Genomic DNA, 16,364 nt, shown 5'->3' with positions numbered 1-16,364 from the left:
ACAGAGTGAGTTAAATAAAAGCGTGTAAATGTCGATTTAAAGCTTTCGTGACTGCAGGGATTCATCTTCTTGGTTCTTTCGGTAAAGTCACGTAGAAGGAAAATAATAAAATAAAATTATTCTCACGACGTTTCGGAGGCAACACAAGTCTCCACCTGATGACAGAGACTTGTGTTGCCTCCGAAACGTATTGAGAATTATTTTATGTTTTATTTTTATTATTTTATTATTTTCCTTCTACGTGACTTTACCGAAAGAACCAAGAAGATAAAAGCGTGTAATAAAAAAAACAACGACACGAACTCTTTCTCTCTCTCTGCTGAAGCCCTCTCGTCCATGACCAGCAGCAGACCTCGGCATTAGCATCGAGCTCCTGAACATTGCCGCACGCAAGAGTAGAAGTGACCATCGTCGATTTAAAGTTCGTTCTTTTCTCCTTCAACCAGGCGACAATTCGAGAGACCGGGGCGCGAGTCCCTTCACGCACAGAGCGGCCCGGCCGAGCCATCCGGATTGCGTCGGCCACTCTGGACGAGGGCACGGCCCGAGATGTGGTGCTGAGCGGTTGTTGTTGTTGTTTGCGGCAGGGCTGAGTCACGCGATTCGCCGTGGCCACCGGGGGTTGAGTAAAACACGTTTTGTTTAGTTTAATCGTCGGTATACAATTATCCACATTACCGCAAAGAGAGATTATGGAGAGATTACAGTCATTGCAATTGCTGCCTGAACTTGTGCCTCTGAAATTTCAGCGGCACAATCAACGGATAAACACTCGCCACCCTGGCTCCGCTCCACTACTCCGAGTGGTTTATCTGCTTGTCAATAACGAATCTTCTCTGGTGAATATCAATACAATATCAATGGGGCGCCACGGTGGCTAGGATATGTCAACTACTTCGCCTGGTATGCAGGAGGTCGTGGGTTTGATCCAGACCCTGATGCTTATAAATGTGGAGTTTCCGAGTCTCTCTCCCCGTGGTCGTGTGAATTTTCTCCGGCTTCTCCCGAGTTTTCCCTGTACATTTAGAAACATGCTTTTCGAGTATTTGGCTGCAAAAATGTCGACATGATAAGCCACTTCGTTGGATGCAGAAACCTTGTTCAACGGGAAAAATGTGGTTATGGTCCTGGTATGAGTGAACATGGATTTTTTTTTTCGTAACAATGACTACAATAAATTATCAGGAACAATGTGTGTTTTAATTACCTTTGATGATCATGATTTGACAACGATGGAGGTGGTAGTGATGGTGAGGAATTCAGTACGGATTCAGGAGGATGACTTCTCGGAAGATGCAATGAGAGAGGAACGTGCAGACGCACTCTCCCCTCCCAGTGGATGCTTGGGAGCCATGATTAAGGGCAACTAACAAGCAAGTAGAGTCCTGTAAAGTACAGTACATATAAACTACAGTACGTATCAAGTACTTGTCGGTGGTCTGGCGCTACTTACACTCGCGAATACTGGAGTCCAGCAGGTCGCGAATAGGGAATTGGTAGACATAGAGTAACTCGCGAATAATGCGAAACTCGCGAATCCAGAACTCGCGAATAACGAGGGTTTACTGTATAGCTCAGTGGGCCTTACCGGGTAAAAAAAAAAAGTTTAGTTTGAAATAGAAAGTTTTGGAATCTCAAAGTGGCAGGGCGATATGCCCCATGCCCACCCTCCCTCACCAGGAACACGCCCCTCAGGAGTCTGCACAAGGCTAAACGAGGATACATCTGAGACATTTTTTTTGCCAGAAAGGGTACAACCTATTTATATGTTTTCATACTTTGATACTGGCAAAAAGGAGACCCATTTTGGAGCTGCTCGCCCCGAGATATAAATGCCCTGATAGTGCATTGTCCTCCTCGTGCTGTTCGCCTTTTGGCGTTTAATAGTCTGACACTGGCAAGACTAGGCCCTCAAGAAGGCTGTCTCTGGTGTAGGACATTCACTTTCAAGGACAATGCCATCCATTCATTATCAGAGCATGTTTTTGTTTGCGTGTTCACCACAAGTTTGCGTGGTTAATGCAGACTTGATGCCTTTCAAAATGATTCTGTTTGGTGTTTGAACATCTTAACACCTCCGGGTTTATTGCCAGAGAGGGTAAAACCTATTCTTATTTTTAAATCCTTTATATTAAGTTCACTTGCTTGCTTGCGCGCTTACGACCATGCAAATCTTTCGGTCGTTTTTTAACCCACTTCCCGTGATCCAATCGAGCTGACATTTTGCACACAGACTCGTTGTGCGTGACAATTTATTTTTTCCAAAATGTTACACTTTTTAGGAAAAAATAAATAATATTTAATTACCAATTGATTAATGGTGGCAGACAATCATCTGACCCATAGGTGGCAGCCATCTCAAGCCAGAGGACGAGAGGACTCTAGCCGCCACGCATATAAAGGATTTATGGTGAAAAACTTTGTTTTTACGGGTTAATTTTTTCATACACGAGGATCCACCTGTTGCCTTTGTGTCCCCGTGTGTGTCAGTGAGCGCGAGTCGGGGAGCAACAAGGATCTGTCCCTAGCCACCGCTCCCTCCCTGCCTCCCTCCGTCCGTCCGTCCCGGAGGGCGGGGTGAAAGGTCGCTCAGCTCATGGCCGTCACAGGCATGCAGGTGCTCGGAGCCTCGCTGGCCTTCGTGGGCCTCGTGGGGGTCATCGTGTGCACGGCGTCCAACGAGTGGCGCATCACGAGCCGTGCCAAGTCGCTCATGACGGCCTCCTGGGTGTCGCACGGCCTCTGGAAGCAGTGCACGGCCAACGCGATGGGCAGCATGCAGTGCAAGCCCAACTTCACCATGCTCGACCTGGACGGTGAGTGTGCCCAACGGAGGGACGGGCGGACGATGAGCGTCGGATACAGGCGCGTTCGCAAATGTGATTCGTAACTTTGATCCAAATGGGACATTTTTTACTGGTAGGAACCTCCTGGTTCCACCAGCCCACAGGGGATTTTTGTGTCCGTCTGACCGTCGTGCATCCAAAAATGGGAGGAGTGGGGCTGGGTGGAGAGGGGAGGGTGGGCAGGGGCTGGGTGGGGAGGGTGGGGTGAGGCTGGGTGGGGAGGGTGGGGAGGGGCTGGGTGGGGAGGGTGGGGTGAGGCTGGGTGGGGTGGGGAGGGTGGGGAGGGGCTGGGTGGGGAGGGTGGGGTGAGGCTGGGTGGGGAGGGTGGGGAGGGGCTGGGTGGGGAGGGTGGGGCTGGGTGGGGAGGGGAGGGTGGGGAGGGGCTGGGTGGGGAGGGGCTGGGTGGGGAGGGTGGGGCTGGGTGGGGAGGGTGGGGAGGGGCTGGGTGAGGAGGGTGGGGAGGGGCTGGGTGGAGAGGGTGGGGTTGGGTGGGGGGTGAGAGGGGTGGGGCTGGGTGGGGAGGAGCTGGTCACCCCGTGGTGCCCTTATAAAACTCAACGTTTAACCTACTCACGCCGGCTTGTGCCCGCCCTCACAGTCGGGCATATTTGCGGAATACACCACGCCGCCGTTGACCCTGGCCATTGACCGAGCAACCCAACGTTCCTACCAGCTCCCTCCGCAGGAATGTGTTTTTGTGCCAGCTTCAAAGTATGTAGTGTTCGCCTTTTGGCGTTCTCTGGTCTGCCACCGGTGAGACGAGGCCATCAAGAAGGCTGTCTCTGCTGTAGACCAATCGGTTTCAAGGACAATGCCATCTAAATTTATCAGAGGATAGTAATAGGTTTGTACCCTTTCAACTGGTACAAAACTGACACCTTTATACAAGGCATCATGTTTGCAATAACCACAACACAAGCAGTCAAAATGCAAAAAACTCTGATAATGATATGCATTGTCCTTGAAGTTGATTGGTCCACACCCGAGACAGCTTTTCTTAGAGCCTAGTCTCCATTGGTGTTGGACCAGATGACGCCAGTTGAAAGGGTAAGAACCTATAACTATATTTTGCCACTGGTATTATCAGAGGATGTTTGTGTTTGCATGTTCACCACAAGTACTGTATGTGGTTGATGCAGTAACTTGATTGCGTGCAAAATGTTCCTGTTTGGTGTTTGAACATCTGAACACAACTCTTGTTTTATTGCCAGAAAGGGTAAAAACCTCTTCTTATGTTTTCAAAAACTTCGATTCTTACCCCCGAACGGTGTATCGATAGTTCAACCTTAATGTGTAATTCTATTGAGGGACTACTGTGTTGTTGTCTTGTTGTGGTCTGGTGTTGTTGTTGTTGTTTTTCTGCCTTGCCCAAGCTTGCATTTGATGTTGCTAAATCGGCAGCAATTTATTTACTTTTGCATTTTATACGTTTTTATATTTCGTGATTTTCTTACCTTTCCTTTTTGTTTGTTGTTGTAACTTTCCGACCCGCCCATACTGGACATCTGTGAAATAGAGCTTCATAGCTCATCGGATTCCTCCTGCAGGCTAAACAAAGATTCAGATTCTGATTAAAGTGAAAAAGGTCACAATGATATCCTGCTGCTGCTGCTCACATGAGCATCGAGGCATTGGTACTCACCTCCTGTTTATAGCCTTCAGCCAGTGGTGGAAACTCCACATTCCTATGGCGGGGATGAGTCCATCCAAAGACGACCCACTGTTGACTTCCTCACAAAGTGGTGCTCATTGCTTAGAGGGAGGGAGGGAGGGAGGGCCTAGTCACCCCCCCCCGCCCCTCCAAAAGCAGACCTCAAGTTGAAGGCCGTTTTCATTAAATTTGGTGACAACGGTGATGATTAGACGAGAGAGAGAGAGAGCACTGCCAGCGAGATGCAACATTGTGAGGAGTACTGTGGGTGGGCACGCGGGGTCACGGTGTGGGCCAGGGTGGACAGCCAACGGTCCCGGCACGCGACTTCACTTTCCGCTTGAAACACGGCCATAGATGGCCACAGAGCAGAGGTCGCAACCGGGTACCCGATACCCGTACCCTACCCGATACCCGGCTACCCGTACCCGACCGGGTACGGGTAGCCGTTTGCGACCCTGGTGCGGCCGGGTACGGGTACAGGTAGACCGTGAGTCACTGGTGAGTAACCGTTTGTCACTCATTTCGGGTAGGGTACGGGTAGCGTACGGGTACCCGTACCCGGCCGGGTACGGGTACCCGTTTGCGACCCTGGTGCGGCCGGGTACGGGTAAGGAATCAAAACCCGTTTGCGACCTCTGCCGCAGAGGGACTTTATTCCGTCACTCCCAAGCATCTTAGCCACGCCCTAATTGGGCACTAAAGGGGAATATCTTCGAACTGGCAATCCTATAGGGTTTCCAGATGTCCCATTGTACACCGAACCCAGACACATTTCTCAGTCAGCCGAGGTCAACCAACACCGCGCATTATCCCGTAATGAAACTCACCACAACAACACCGTTACCAGATCTCGGCACGAATCAATTCCTGCTCACCCGCTGTTTCCCCCCCCCCTCCCACCCCTCCCCGACCCCCGTGCAGTGTACATCCGCGCGTGCCAGGGCCTCATGGTCTCGTCGGTGGTGATCGGCGGTCTGGCCGCCCTCTGCACCCTCTTCGGAATGAAGTGCACACACGTGGGGCCCTTGACCGCCAAGTCCAAGGCGCACATGTCTCTCTTCAGCGGCATTGCCTACATGTTCTCAGGCACGCTCACTCACTCGCGCGCGCACGCACAAAGACACAGGTCCCCCGTATAGCATAGTAATAGGTTTTTACCCTTTCAACTGGTACACCTTTTGGCGTCATCTGGTCCAACACCAATGAAGACTCGGCTCTAAGAAAAGCTGTCTCGGGTGTGGACCAATCAACTTCAAGGACAGTGCATATCATTATCATCATCAGAGTTGTTTCTTTTTGTTTGCATTTTGACTGCTTGTGTTGTGGTTATTGCAAACATGATGCCTTGTATAAAGGTGTCAGTTTTTGTACCAGTTGAAAGGGTAAAAACCTTTTACTATATTTTGCCACTGGTAAAGGAGGTCTCATAGTGTAAACGCTTCCCCCGTATAGCCTTTAACACGCCGTTGGGGCAAGTGCTGTTGGCGAGCACCTATTAAGGCCGGCACGGAACTCGTGGGGTGTGGGCGGTCAGCACGGTCGCCTACGTACGTGCATACGGGAGGCCCAGGACCGGTTCAAATATTCATGGCTGATGTTGGTCGTGTGCGAGAATTGCACCCGGGTAGCCGCGTTCGTAGCGCAGCGATCTAACCACTCCACTACCGCTCCCCACAACCACGCTAACCACCGCACATTCACGCGTACACACGCGCGTGGGAAAGGGGATCCAGCCAAACACTCCAAGCCACTCTGCTCCGCCTGTTTACTTAATCATTTTTATTTAAGTCCGCCTTCAACGACTGTCCCACGTATTCCGTTGGGATTCCGTGATATCTTCAAAACATTTAGCGCAATGGCTGCGCACGCGACCTTTGCTTCGCTCACATTTGTAGTGGGGTCGAATCAGGCCCACGCCAAGACTGGGAGGCAACACTTTTATTCTCTAACACGACCAACGCTATTCAACGTCCCACGGTTAACTATGTACATTCCGAGCGACTATGCACATTACAGGTTAACTACGCAAGGCGGTGGCCACCGTTCCTCACCACCTAAGGGGCCGTCCATAAATGACCTCACGCACCTAGGGGGGGAGGGGGGTCAGAGATTTGTGACGATGTGTGACGAGGGGGTGGGTTTGAGAAATGTGACGTCACATGAAAATGCGCAACTTTAAATAAATACAGACAACACGTTCTACTTAATTAAATAGACTTGTTAATAAATGTTTTCTCCTACATCAGAGTGCAGCGCCACATTAAATACGCACTACAATGACAATAGTTTAAAGCGATTTGAAGCATGTTTTCTTTTCAAAATGGGAATTTCTTTGGGGGGGGGGGGGGCAGAGCTTTGTGACGTCATATTTGAGGGGGGGGGTCTGACTTTTTGTGACGCCGTGTGACGAGGGGGGGGGGGGTCAAAAATCGTCCAAAATCGCGTGACGTCATTTATGGACGGCCCCTAACCACTTGATCGGATTCCCTATACGGAGACTGAAGAGCGAGGATCAGAGAAGACGACTTCTTTCCCGGATTGAACAGCCCCGCTCCCTCTCGGGGCTCAGCTACCAGAGGTCGCAACCGGGTACCCGATACCCGTACCCTACCCGATACCCGGCTACCCGTACCCGACTGGGTACGGGTACCCGTTTGCGACCCTGGTGCGGCCGGGTACGGGTACGGGTAGGCCGTGAGTCACTGGTGAGTCACCGTTTGTCACTCATTTCCCAACGTCTTGTCTCTTCTCACAATTCAAGTTCCTAGAATCAACCCACCCGCGCCTGCAACATGGCTTCATCCCAGAGGTCGCAATCAGGTACCCGTACCCGACCGGGTACGGGTACCCGACCGGGTACGGGTACCCGACCGGTACGGGTACCGTTTGCGACCCGGTCACGTGCTCTCGCGGGTTCGCCCAAACTGTCATGTCCTGACTCGACCTCGTGACATCTGCAAGCTGCCCTCTTGTGTATAGTAGCCCCACGGTCGCCATAGAACGGCCCATTGACGTCGTTACACATTTATCCTGAGCCCACCTCTGCAGCGAGTGGGCTCGCAATAATCGAGCCTTGTTGATACTATGCGACACGCCACCGTGTTGGTCACGTCACGACTCAATGGTGGTCGAATGTGTCGTAGAGCCCTGATATGAAAATTGCAGGACATGACGACATTTTTTTGCACGTGGTGATCAAACGACGTGTTCTGTTAGAGTATGGTGCCGAGGCTCTTTAGACGAGTTCTAGATTTGAAGCTTTCGTGACTGCAAGGATTCATACTCTAAGGTTTTTTCGGCAAAGTCACGTAGGTAAAAAAGAAAATTAAAATTAATAAAAGTAATAATAGAAATAAAATAAAATAATAAATCACGACGTTTCGGAGGCACAGCTAGATTTACTGTATCAAGTGAGGCAAACATTCCAAGATACAAGTTCTCAAATACAAGTTAAGGGGGGAGGAGTTGTACATTGAATCCTGGAGTTCGTGACCGCCACACCTGATCCTCCCACAATATATAATTGTTTTATGCGGAGCGAAAGAAAATCAACGGCTCGTGTGTAACGATCAACTTATTGGGTAAAACCATAAACGTGCGTCAATTCGCCCCCGCATGATGAAATCTGTTCGCGTTACTCGCGGTCTTATCGTTGTGATCGTGATTATTACCGTGACGATTGTTTCCACCCCCCCCCTCCCACTTGCCTCTCCCTGAGCAGGGGCGGCTGCTGTCACGGCCGTGTCCTACTACGCGCACGCGGTCACCATCGACTTCTACGACCCATATCTCATCGGAGCCAGGTGAGCGAATTTGCACGCTCGTTCATCTTTCGAAAACGCTGCTGCTGCTACTGCTGGGACACGTGTGGCCCCCGAAGAACTCCGTGACCTCGGGACGCAGGCATTCCCTGCGTCTCCACGCTGATGCTTCGGTCGATGGGCGACCGAGCTGTTCCCCGTGTGACCCCCCCAAACTAAACTTAAAACAACAACAAAACATTTCGGTAAAAGTCACGTAGAAGGGAAATAATAAAATAATATTAATATAAAACAATAAATAAAAAGTGACCGTAATATTATTTTATTATTTCCCTTCTACGTGACTTTACCGAAAGAACCAAGAATATGAATCCCTGCAGTCACGAAAGCTTTAAATCAAGAAAAAAAAGATTCATTTTACCAGGTAAGGCCCACGGAGTTGTGTAGCTTTTTCTCAGATGCGACCTGGCCACAGATGATCGCTCAACGAAGTGGCTTATCAGCGTGTGGACATTTAAAACAACCAAATGCCCTAAACGCGTGATGTTGATTCAAAATGTGGAGGGAAAACCCATAGGACCCACAGCAAAATCTACGCAACCACGGGGAGAACAGGCAAAGTCCAAATATACAGCAGGCGTCGGGCTCTGGATCGAACCCACGACCTCTGGGAACACTTTCTCGCTCTGTGTCATATTGTTTAGTTTCACGAGTTATCGTTCAGCTGAGTGCACGCCGCTCGGTTTTGTGCAGCACCTTTGAGACCCTTGATGAAAGGTGCAATATAAATATAATCATTATTTGTGTTGTTGTTGTTACAAGACAAACTTCTCCCCGTATAGCACACACAGGCTGCTGGGGTAAGCGGCCTGAGCGTTTGGTACATTCCCTGCAAGTACACCAATCTATCCTTACGTTGCTGCTTGTTGGGCGTTTGCTTCGCAATATTTGCGAACGGAGGTTCCATTATTAACGCATCGACAGCCGTAGCCTTTCCTCTTTGTCGTTTAAGGCTTCACCACGTTGTAAAAAAAAATCATCCTCCAACAACAAACCAGTCGAGGTTTCCTGACCTGCCCTTTTCCCTGTGATCCCAGGATCCACCGGGTGATTTTGTTACTAAAAAAAGAAACACAATTCAAAGTTTTTGATTTAAAGCTTTCGTGACTGCAGGGATTCATATTCTTGGTTCTTTCGGTAAACTCACGTAGAAGGGAAAAAATAAAATAATAAAAATATAAAAAATAAACACAATTCAAAGTGATTTACCGCTCAAATAGCGCGCGGAGTGTTGGCGCTCCATCTCACGTTTACATCCCTGAGCCGGCCTCGGAGATTTCACATCCCTAAATTTCGTGGGCCACAATGCACCCGTGAAGGTGTTCGTCCTGTACGTGTGGTGAGGTGGGTCCCTGTGTGGGGAGCGGTAACCCGAGTTCAATTCCCTCTCAGTGCCAACACCAGCCAAGATGATCTAAAACGGTCCTGGGCCTCCCATAGGTGGACTCAGCTACAAATTAGTACCCACTAGCGAGACAAAAACGACCGGCGTGCATCTGGCCACCCACCCCCTCGTGTGCCGTGCCGACCCTTCGTAGGTGCTCCTCGCTAACGGCGCTTGCCCCCTGGCTACAATGCGGTGGGGCTGGATCTCTGTCGTCTGTGTGTCCCGCAGGTACGAGTACGGCTCTGGTCTCTACGTCGGCTGGGCCGGCTCGTGCCTCGTGCTGCTGGGAGGGGGCCTCCTCCTGTGCGCCGCCTGCAGGCAACAGCGCGAATCATCGGCGGCGCAGCCCTACCACGCGACACCCCGCGTCTTCCAGTGAGAATCGCGCGCAGTCACTAACCACCCCCCCCCCCAGCGCACAAGCTTCTATTGGGGGGAAGGGCGCTGTCCGTCGATCTGCAGGGGGTTCGCGGCCCGACCCGAATCGACAACGTTCGGCGACTTCTCCGCTCAAACACGAGCGGTCGAGGTTGAGCGCTCGCGCTTCGTTTGTTCACGACTCCGAGCTCCCTCGGCGGACGCGGGATTTCCTGCATTCGCCTTCAGTGGGCGCGTTGAGTCGGTCGACAGGAGGGCAACCACGGTCACCCCCCCCCCACAGTGGCACGCGTTTTTTAATCGACTCCTGGACGGTGGGATGACGGGCTGAGTCAACGCCCTCGAACCCGGGGAACCGCGGTGGTCTCGACTTGCGCCGCTTGGCTCACAGGGCTCCACCTGAGACATGAACTGTGATCTTGCTTCTCTGCACTGGCTCCTGGCTGTGGCTAGTCGAGTGCAATGCACGATCACGTGGCTCGTATTTAAGGCTTTTGTGGGGGCTTGTTGCACTTTGTGTATTCAGGAGGGAATTCAATCCTGGCAAGGTTCCTTCATTAAGATCTGCCGATTGTGCCCTTCTACGCGTACTTTGATCTCAGATGCCTTCTAGGAGGGGGGGGGGGGGTGATTGGATGTCTACTGTGGTGTGACCCCCACTGGGAGTGGAACTCCCCCTGGTGACCCCCCCCCCCCACTCGGTAGTCCCAGAGAGCTGTGATGGTCTGGCTCCTGTCGGAGAGCAGTGACACCTTTAAACCGAACCAGTTTAAAATTTTCATCCGAATTAGTTTTTTTACATACTCTCTGGCTCTTCTTCTGCCACCCGGCGCTTGGCTACCGCTCCTCTTTCGTGCACGGCGTGCATGGCGCCGTTTCGTGCACGGTGCCCGCCCTTGCAGCTGCAAATGACTCGTTGATAACTCAGGGCGATCCGCCGGCTTTGCCGTCCGCGCAAACTCCAAGCTGGGCGCGCTGACGCCCGCGGTGCCGTGCGCTCGCAGGTCGTGCGGCGACGGGCGCGCGGCGGGGCTGCGCGTCGTGGAGGGGCCTCCTCCTCCTGCGCGCTCCTCCCGGGGCACGCGCCCCGCAGGGAGGAGCGCGGGCATCTCCGGCGTGCCGGGCTCCGATCGCTCGTCCATGAGCAGCAGCAGCGGAGTTCGCGGACTCCACCACCCCAAGAGCGCGTACGTGTGAGCGAGCGCACGTACGTGTGAGCGAGCGCACGTACGTGGGAGCGAGCGCATGTAGAGATCTGACACCTCCGTCACCGCTCGACTTTCACCACGGACCGACTCGCGACTCGGATGCACGACGCAGAACAATCACGAGCGGCGTTGTGGGGAACGCGGGCACGGGCATGTTACGGTGATGTGTATTTAGTACAGCACGGCATCGTGCGTGGTGTGTTGTTTTTTTATATATATATTCTATTGCACAAGTACCAACCATAACTCTCGAACTTCAGGGTTATGGTCAGCATGTATTAATGTTATTGATATTCTTAACGTAGAAAAATATGTAATTGAATGAATTGGAAGATGCTTCATTGACATAGAATTCCATGAAGTTATCTTGACATCGACTTGAACGACGGCGAAATGTGCTTTGCTGTAATCGATCTCTGTTAGGATGCACAGTTCGTCAGTAAGTAAACGTGGTTACTATATCAGTCAGCACAAGTGAAATGTAGCAGCCGTGAACATTCTCCCCTTACACGGCTGATGCACTGCCACTGAGTGGGGGGGGGGGCTGGTGCCGGGCAGCTGTCGGCGTGAGACCGACCAGCTTTGGCGTTGGGAGCGCGGCAGTCGCAGGCCTCACCCGCCCCTACTGGTCGCTTGCCAGTGGAGGGTTTTTGCACGAATCCTATCGCATTGCCCCACGCCCAAGAGCCGCACGAGGTTTTTTTTTTCCCCCGCGAGGAATCCTCGGGAGTGTGACAGAGCCCCCCCCGGACGACTCAAGGGGATCTTGCGCCAAATGCGTGCGGCTCAGAGCTCTGCCAGGCGGCAACGGCGGCGGTGGTGGTGGTGGCGGTGGTGGCGGTGGTGGTGGTGGCGGTGGTGGTGGAGGTGGTGGCGGTGGTGGTGGTGGCGGTGGTGGTGGCGGTGGTGGTGACGGTGGTGGTGGCGGTGGTAGTGGAGGCGGTGGTGTTGGTGGCGGTGGTGGTGGTGGTGACGGTGGTGGTGGCGGTGGTGGTGGTAGTGGAGGCGGCGGTGGTGGTGGCGGTGGTGGTGGTGGTGGAGGTGGTGGCGGTGGTGGTGGTGGCGGTGGTGGTGGCGGTGGTGGTGACGGTGGTGGTGGCGGTGGTAGTGGAGGCGGTGGTGTTGGTGGCGGTGGTGGTGGTGGTGACGGTGGTGGTGGCGGTGGTGGTGGTAGTGGAGGCGGTGGTGTTGGTGGCGGTGGTGGTGGCGGCGGTGGTGGTGGTGGTAGTGGTGGCGGTGGTGGCGGTGGTGGTGGAGGTGGCGGTGGCGGCGGCGGTGGTGGTGGCGGTGGTGGCGGTGGTGGAGGTGGTGGTGGTGGCGGTGGTGGCGGTGGTGGTGGTGGCGGTGGCTACGCCGCTGCACGTGGCTGCCTGTGACCCAGCACTGTGGAGGCAGCAGCAGCAGCAGCAGCAGCGAGAGTTGGTGGATCACCGCACACGGATGTTGCATGACGCCTGTCAACGTGGCCAGGAGGTGGCAGTGCAGCAACAATGGTGACTCTACCCGCTCCGTCTCCATGGGATAGAGTGTTCTCCCCTTGCACGTGTGGGGGTTTTTTCCGGGTGCACTAGTTTCTCACCGACATGTGAACACTCGTTAATTTGGTCACCAACACCGTCATATACTAGGGGTCCGCAGAGCTCGGGCAATTGTTGCCGCCGGCTCATTGCGTGGCTGCTGCCTTCCCGCTCCGCCTGTGGTTCCTCCTCTTGAGTCGTTCCCTCTCCGCTAAAGTGAGCGATTACCGTGTGGTGGCACGCGCTGCGATGTGGCATGATACAGTCTGTTCTCCTAGAACGCGGTAGTTGCATTCCTGAAGAACACCGCGTTATGGAAAAATCGGGTTAAAATAAATAAAATACAACGTAGGGTAAATCACAGTCCGCGGTAACACGTGAGATGCGTACTCAGGCTGAACAAAGACTGGGCAGCACCTCGAATCATCCAGCAGCATCCCGCCTTGTGTGATGCTGCCCCGAGGCTGCCGTACGACCGCGTATTCCTACTCGCGAAATTCAATTCCGTTCACTCAATCGCGTTATATCCAATTCGCGTGATGAAAGCAACACGCAGCGTCATAGGTGAACAGACTGTCGCAACCGGCGTTATTCCCAATGGGCAGCACATGAGAGGCCTTACGCTCGTGAGCGCGTGGATCTTCGTGTTCCCCACGGTGGCAGTTTTCAATCACGCGTCTCTGGGCACGATGAGAGTTTTATTTGTGCTGGAACCAACTCCTCGTCCCCCCCCCCCTGCCTCGTACCGTCTGTCAACACCAATCCCTCGCTCACCGCGGGGATTAGGTTCCTGGGAAAGGCCGCGGTAGGCAAATCCTGGGTTAGTAAAGTTCGGGGCCTCTGGGAAATATGGGGTTTGGGGAACCACAGCCACGGTCAAACTCGTCTGTCAACTAAGTTGCCTGTTTATTAACTAAACATCCAGTACAAGAAAATATAGTACATTACACAATAACAATATATCAAATAAAAATGACATTAACTTTACATACCTTTGGTATAAACGACGATGATAACGAGATGGGGGAAGGGTTGGTTAGAAGTAGGAGGGGCTCTGCCCATCCTCCCCCCTCGGTCATCAAAGACACGAGTGGGCAGGCGTGCATGTACGTCATCGCAATGTAATTGGAAGAAAAACTAAGTCAATTAACTTTATCGTACCGATAAAGTCAGAAGACGATAATTGGTTTTTTACCCTTCTATCTGGCAACAAAACCGACACCTTTTTTTTTACAAGGAGTCATGTTTGCATAGACCACAATACCTGCAGCCATAATGCAAACAAAAAACACAACTCTGATAATATATGCACTGTATGCCAGTGCAGTGCTCCACAACAACGAAGAGACGGACGGCTGCTGAGATACGCAGCGCCACGAGGCGGTCACGGGTGGCGCTGTGGCGCCGAGGAGAAACGCGGTCCAGCGACGTTTGTAAAAGCGCAGTTTGATTCCTTTGCAAAAAGGTTTCTGTTTGGGGGCCGTTCATAAATGGCGTCACGCACCTAGGGGGGGGGGGGTGGTCAGACATTTGTGACGATGTGTGACGAAGGAGGGGGGGGGGAGTTTGAGAAATGTGACGTCACATCAAAATGCGCAACTTTAAATAAATATAGACAACACGTTCTACTTAATTAAATAGACTTTTTAATAAATGTTTTCTCCTACAACATCAGAGTGCAGCGCCACATTAAATACGCACGACAATGACAATCGTTTAAGCGATTTGAGGCTTGTTTTATTTTTTTGGTGGGGGGGGGGGGGGCAGAGCTTTGTGACGTCATATTTGAGGGGGGGTCTGACTTTTTGTGACGCCGTGTGACGAAGGGGGGGGGGGTCAAAAATCGTCCAAAATCGCGTGACGTCATTTATGGACGGCCCCTTGGCGTTTGAGCATCTTAACACAGTTGTTTTAGTGACGGAAAGGGTCAAACCTATTTTGAGTTTATCATACTTTTGATTTAAAGCTTTCGTGACTGCAGGGATTCATATTCTTGTTTTTTTCGGTAAAGTCACGTAGAAGGGAAATAATAAAATAATAAAAAATAAAACGTCAAATTATCACGACGTTTCGACTGCAACACAAACAATTATCATCAGGTGTGAAAACCACAGCAAGAAAATGTTCTTGCTGTGATAAATGTATTGTTTTATATTTTTATTATTTTATTGTTTTATATTTTATTATTTTATTGTTTCCCTTCTCCGTGACTACCGAAAGAACCAAGAATAGTCATCATACTTGTTAGTGCGTGTTGCGGACCCCGTTCTTACCCGTGTGGAAACTCACATTTCCAGAGCCGCGATCGATAAATCGCTATACAAATAATAAACCGTGTGTGCATGGATCCGCTGTTGGCAAGTCTGTCGTTGGCGATGGATTGCAAATATGTTGAACTTCTTTCGCACCGTATGTAAGCCAACCCCTCATGTCCTTCCACCGCACCTCCGATTAGCACGGTTGGCTACGTACGGTGCGAAAGAGGTTCAACGTACATACGTGCAGCCCAGCAACAGGGTGCTGATGTGTGATCATCCCGCCGCCGATACGATAGACGTGTCCCCACCGTACAATGATGCTCACCAGCAAGTAGAAGGCTGTAAATAGGTCAAAGCATGAACGTGAGCCCTGCCCACCCCCCACTGCTTACAATCGGCTGGTCATCTCTTGCCACCTGCTGGACACTCAGATGCAGAATATATTTTCAAGAAATGTATCAAATTAAATGTATTACAACATTTATTTCTAATCAACGTTTTTGGGTTTAGATCGCGTTATTTATAAATGTGTCGTAACCCTCCACCACCCGACACGGCCAATCAGTAAAAAAGTGTCACGTTGACAAAAGACAAATAGTTCACTGCTTTAGCCCACCGGTGTGTTGAAGCGTGAAACCACAACATTTACAATTCAACACACCGGTGGGCTAAAGCAGTGAACTATTTGTCTTTTGTCAACGTGACACTTTTTTCCTGATTGGCCGTGTCGGGTGGTGGAGGGTTACGACACATTTATAAATAACGCGATCTAAACCCAAAAACGTTGATTATGAATAATATTGGTCGCGAAAGCCTACGTGTTAAACTAACATTTATTTCTGTCGCTCTAAGCCATCTCTTTTTTTTTAATAATCACTCCTGCATTTGCTCCCACTTAGCAGGGGCGGTGGTGGCTATGCACGCGGCTGCCTGTGATCCTGCGCTGTTGGAGGCAGCAGCGAGATTTGGTGGATCGCCGCACACAAATGTTGTGAGACACGATGAGCCACATATCCTGGCTCGCGAGAAGGCGGTACAGCAAGAAGGTGAACCTCCACCTGTTAAGTTTGTATGGCAAGGCCGTCATTGTAATAAATATTGGGGGGGGGGGGACATCCCCCCCCCCCCCCCAATATTCAAATATGCTCAAAATGTCCACCCCAATATATTGCTATAAAATATATTTCTGTTTATATGATTGTGGTTATGGTTGTACTTTATTAATCCCTAATCTCTGCCATTACATACAATGAAACAATAAAAGGTAAAAAGGAAAAAACTGAGTATTGTAATAC

At 51.3% G+C, this 16,364-nt stretch overlaps 1 protein-coding gene across 1 annotated transcript; it reads left to right on the top strand.

Annotated features, from left to right (window-relative positions):
• The first annotated feature begins 243 nt into the window (after nucleotides 1-243).
• LOC144732630 (claudin-19-like) lies at nucleotides 244-12,012 on the top strand. The gene is made up of 5 exons (XM_078614130.1): nucleotides 244-2,816; nucleotides 5,422-5,586; nucleotides 8,222-8,303; nucleotides 9,937-10,083; nucleotides 11,091-12,012. The coding sequence occupies exons 1-5, from the start codon at nucleotides 2,597-2,599 to the stop codon at nucleotides 11,281-11,283; spliced, it is 807 nt and encodes a 268-aa protein (XP_078470256.1). The 5' UTR covers nucleotides 244-2,596; the 3' UTR covers nucleotides 11,284-12,012.
• The last annotated feature ends 4,352 nt before the right edge of the window (nucleotides 12,013-16,364 follow it).

Source organism: Lampetra planeri, chromosome 43 (genome assembly GCF_965212315.1).
Source record: "Lampetra planeri chromosome 43, kcLamPlan1.2.h2, whole genome shotgun sequence".
Taxonomy (NCBI): Eukaryota; Metazoa; Chordata; class Hyperoartia; order Petromyzontiformes; family Petromyzontidae; genus Lampetra; species Lampetra planeri.
This window is presented reverse-complemented; position numbering and strand designations above follow the sequence as displayed.

Bases quoted from the DNA above. Each gene is read 5' to 3' on its own strand.
- LOC144732630 (XM_078614130.1), top strand. From the start codon at position 2,597: ATGGCCGTCACAGGCATGCAGGTGCTCGGAGCCTCGCTGGCCTTCGTG. The intron at 5,587-8,221 runs GCACGCTCACTC...CTCCCTGAGCAG, and splicing joins CATTGCCTACATGTTCTCAG to GGGCGGCTGCTGTCACGGCC. The intron at 10,084-11,090 runs GTGAGAATCGCG...GTGCGCTCGCAG, and splicing joins GCGACACCCCGCGTCTTCCA to GTCGTGCGGCGACGGGCGCG.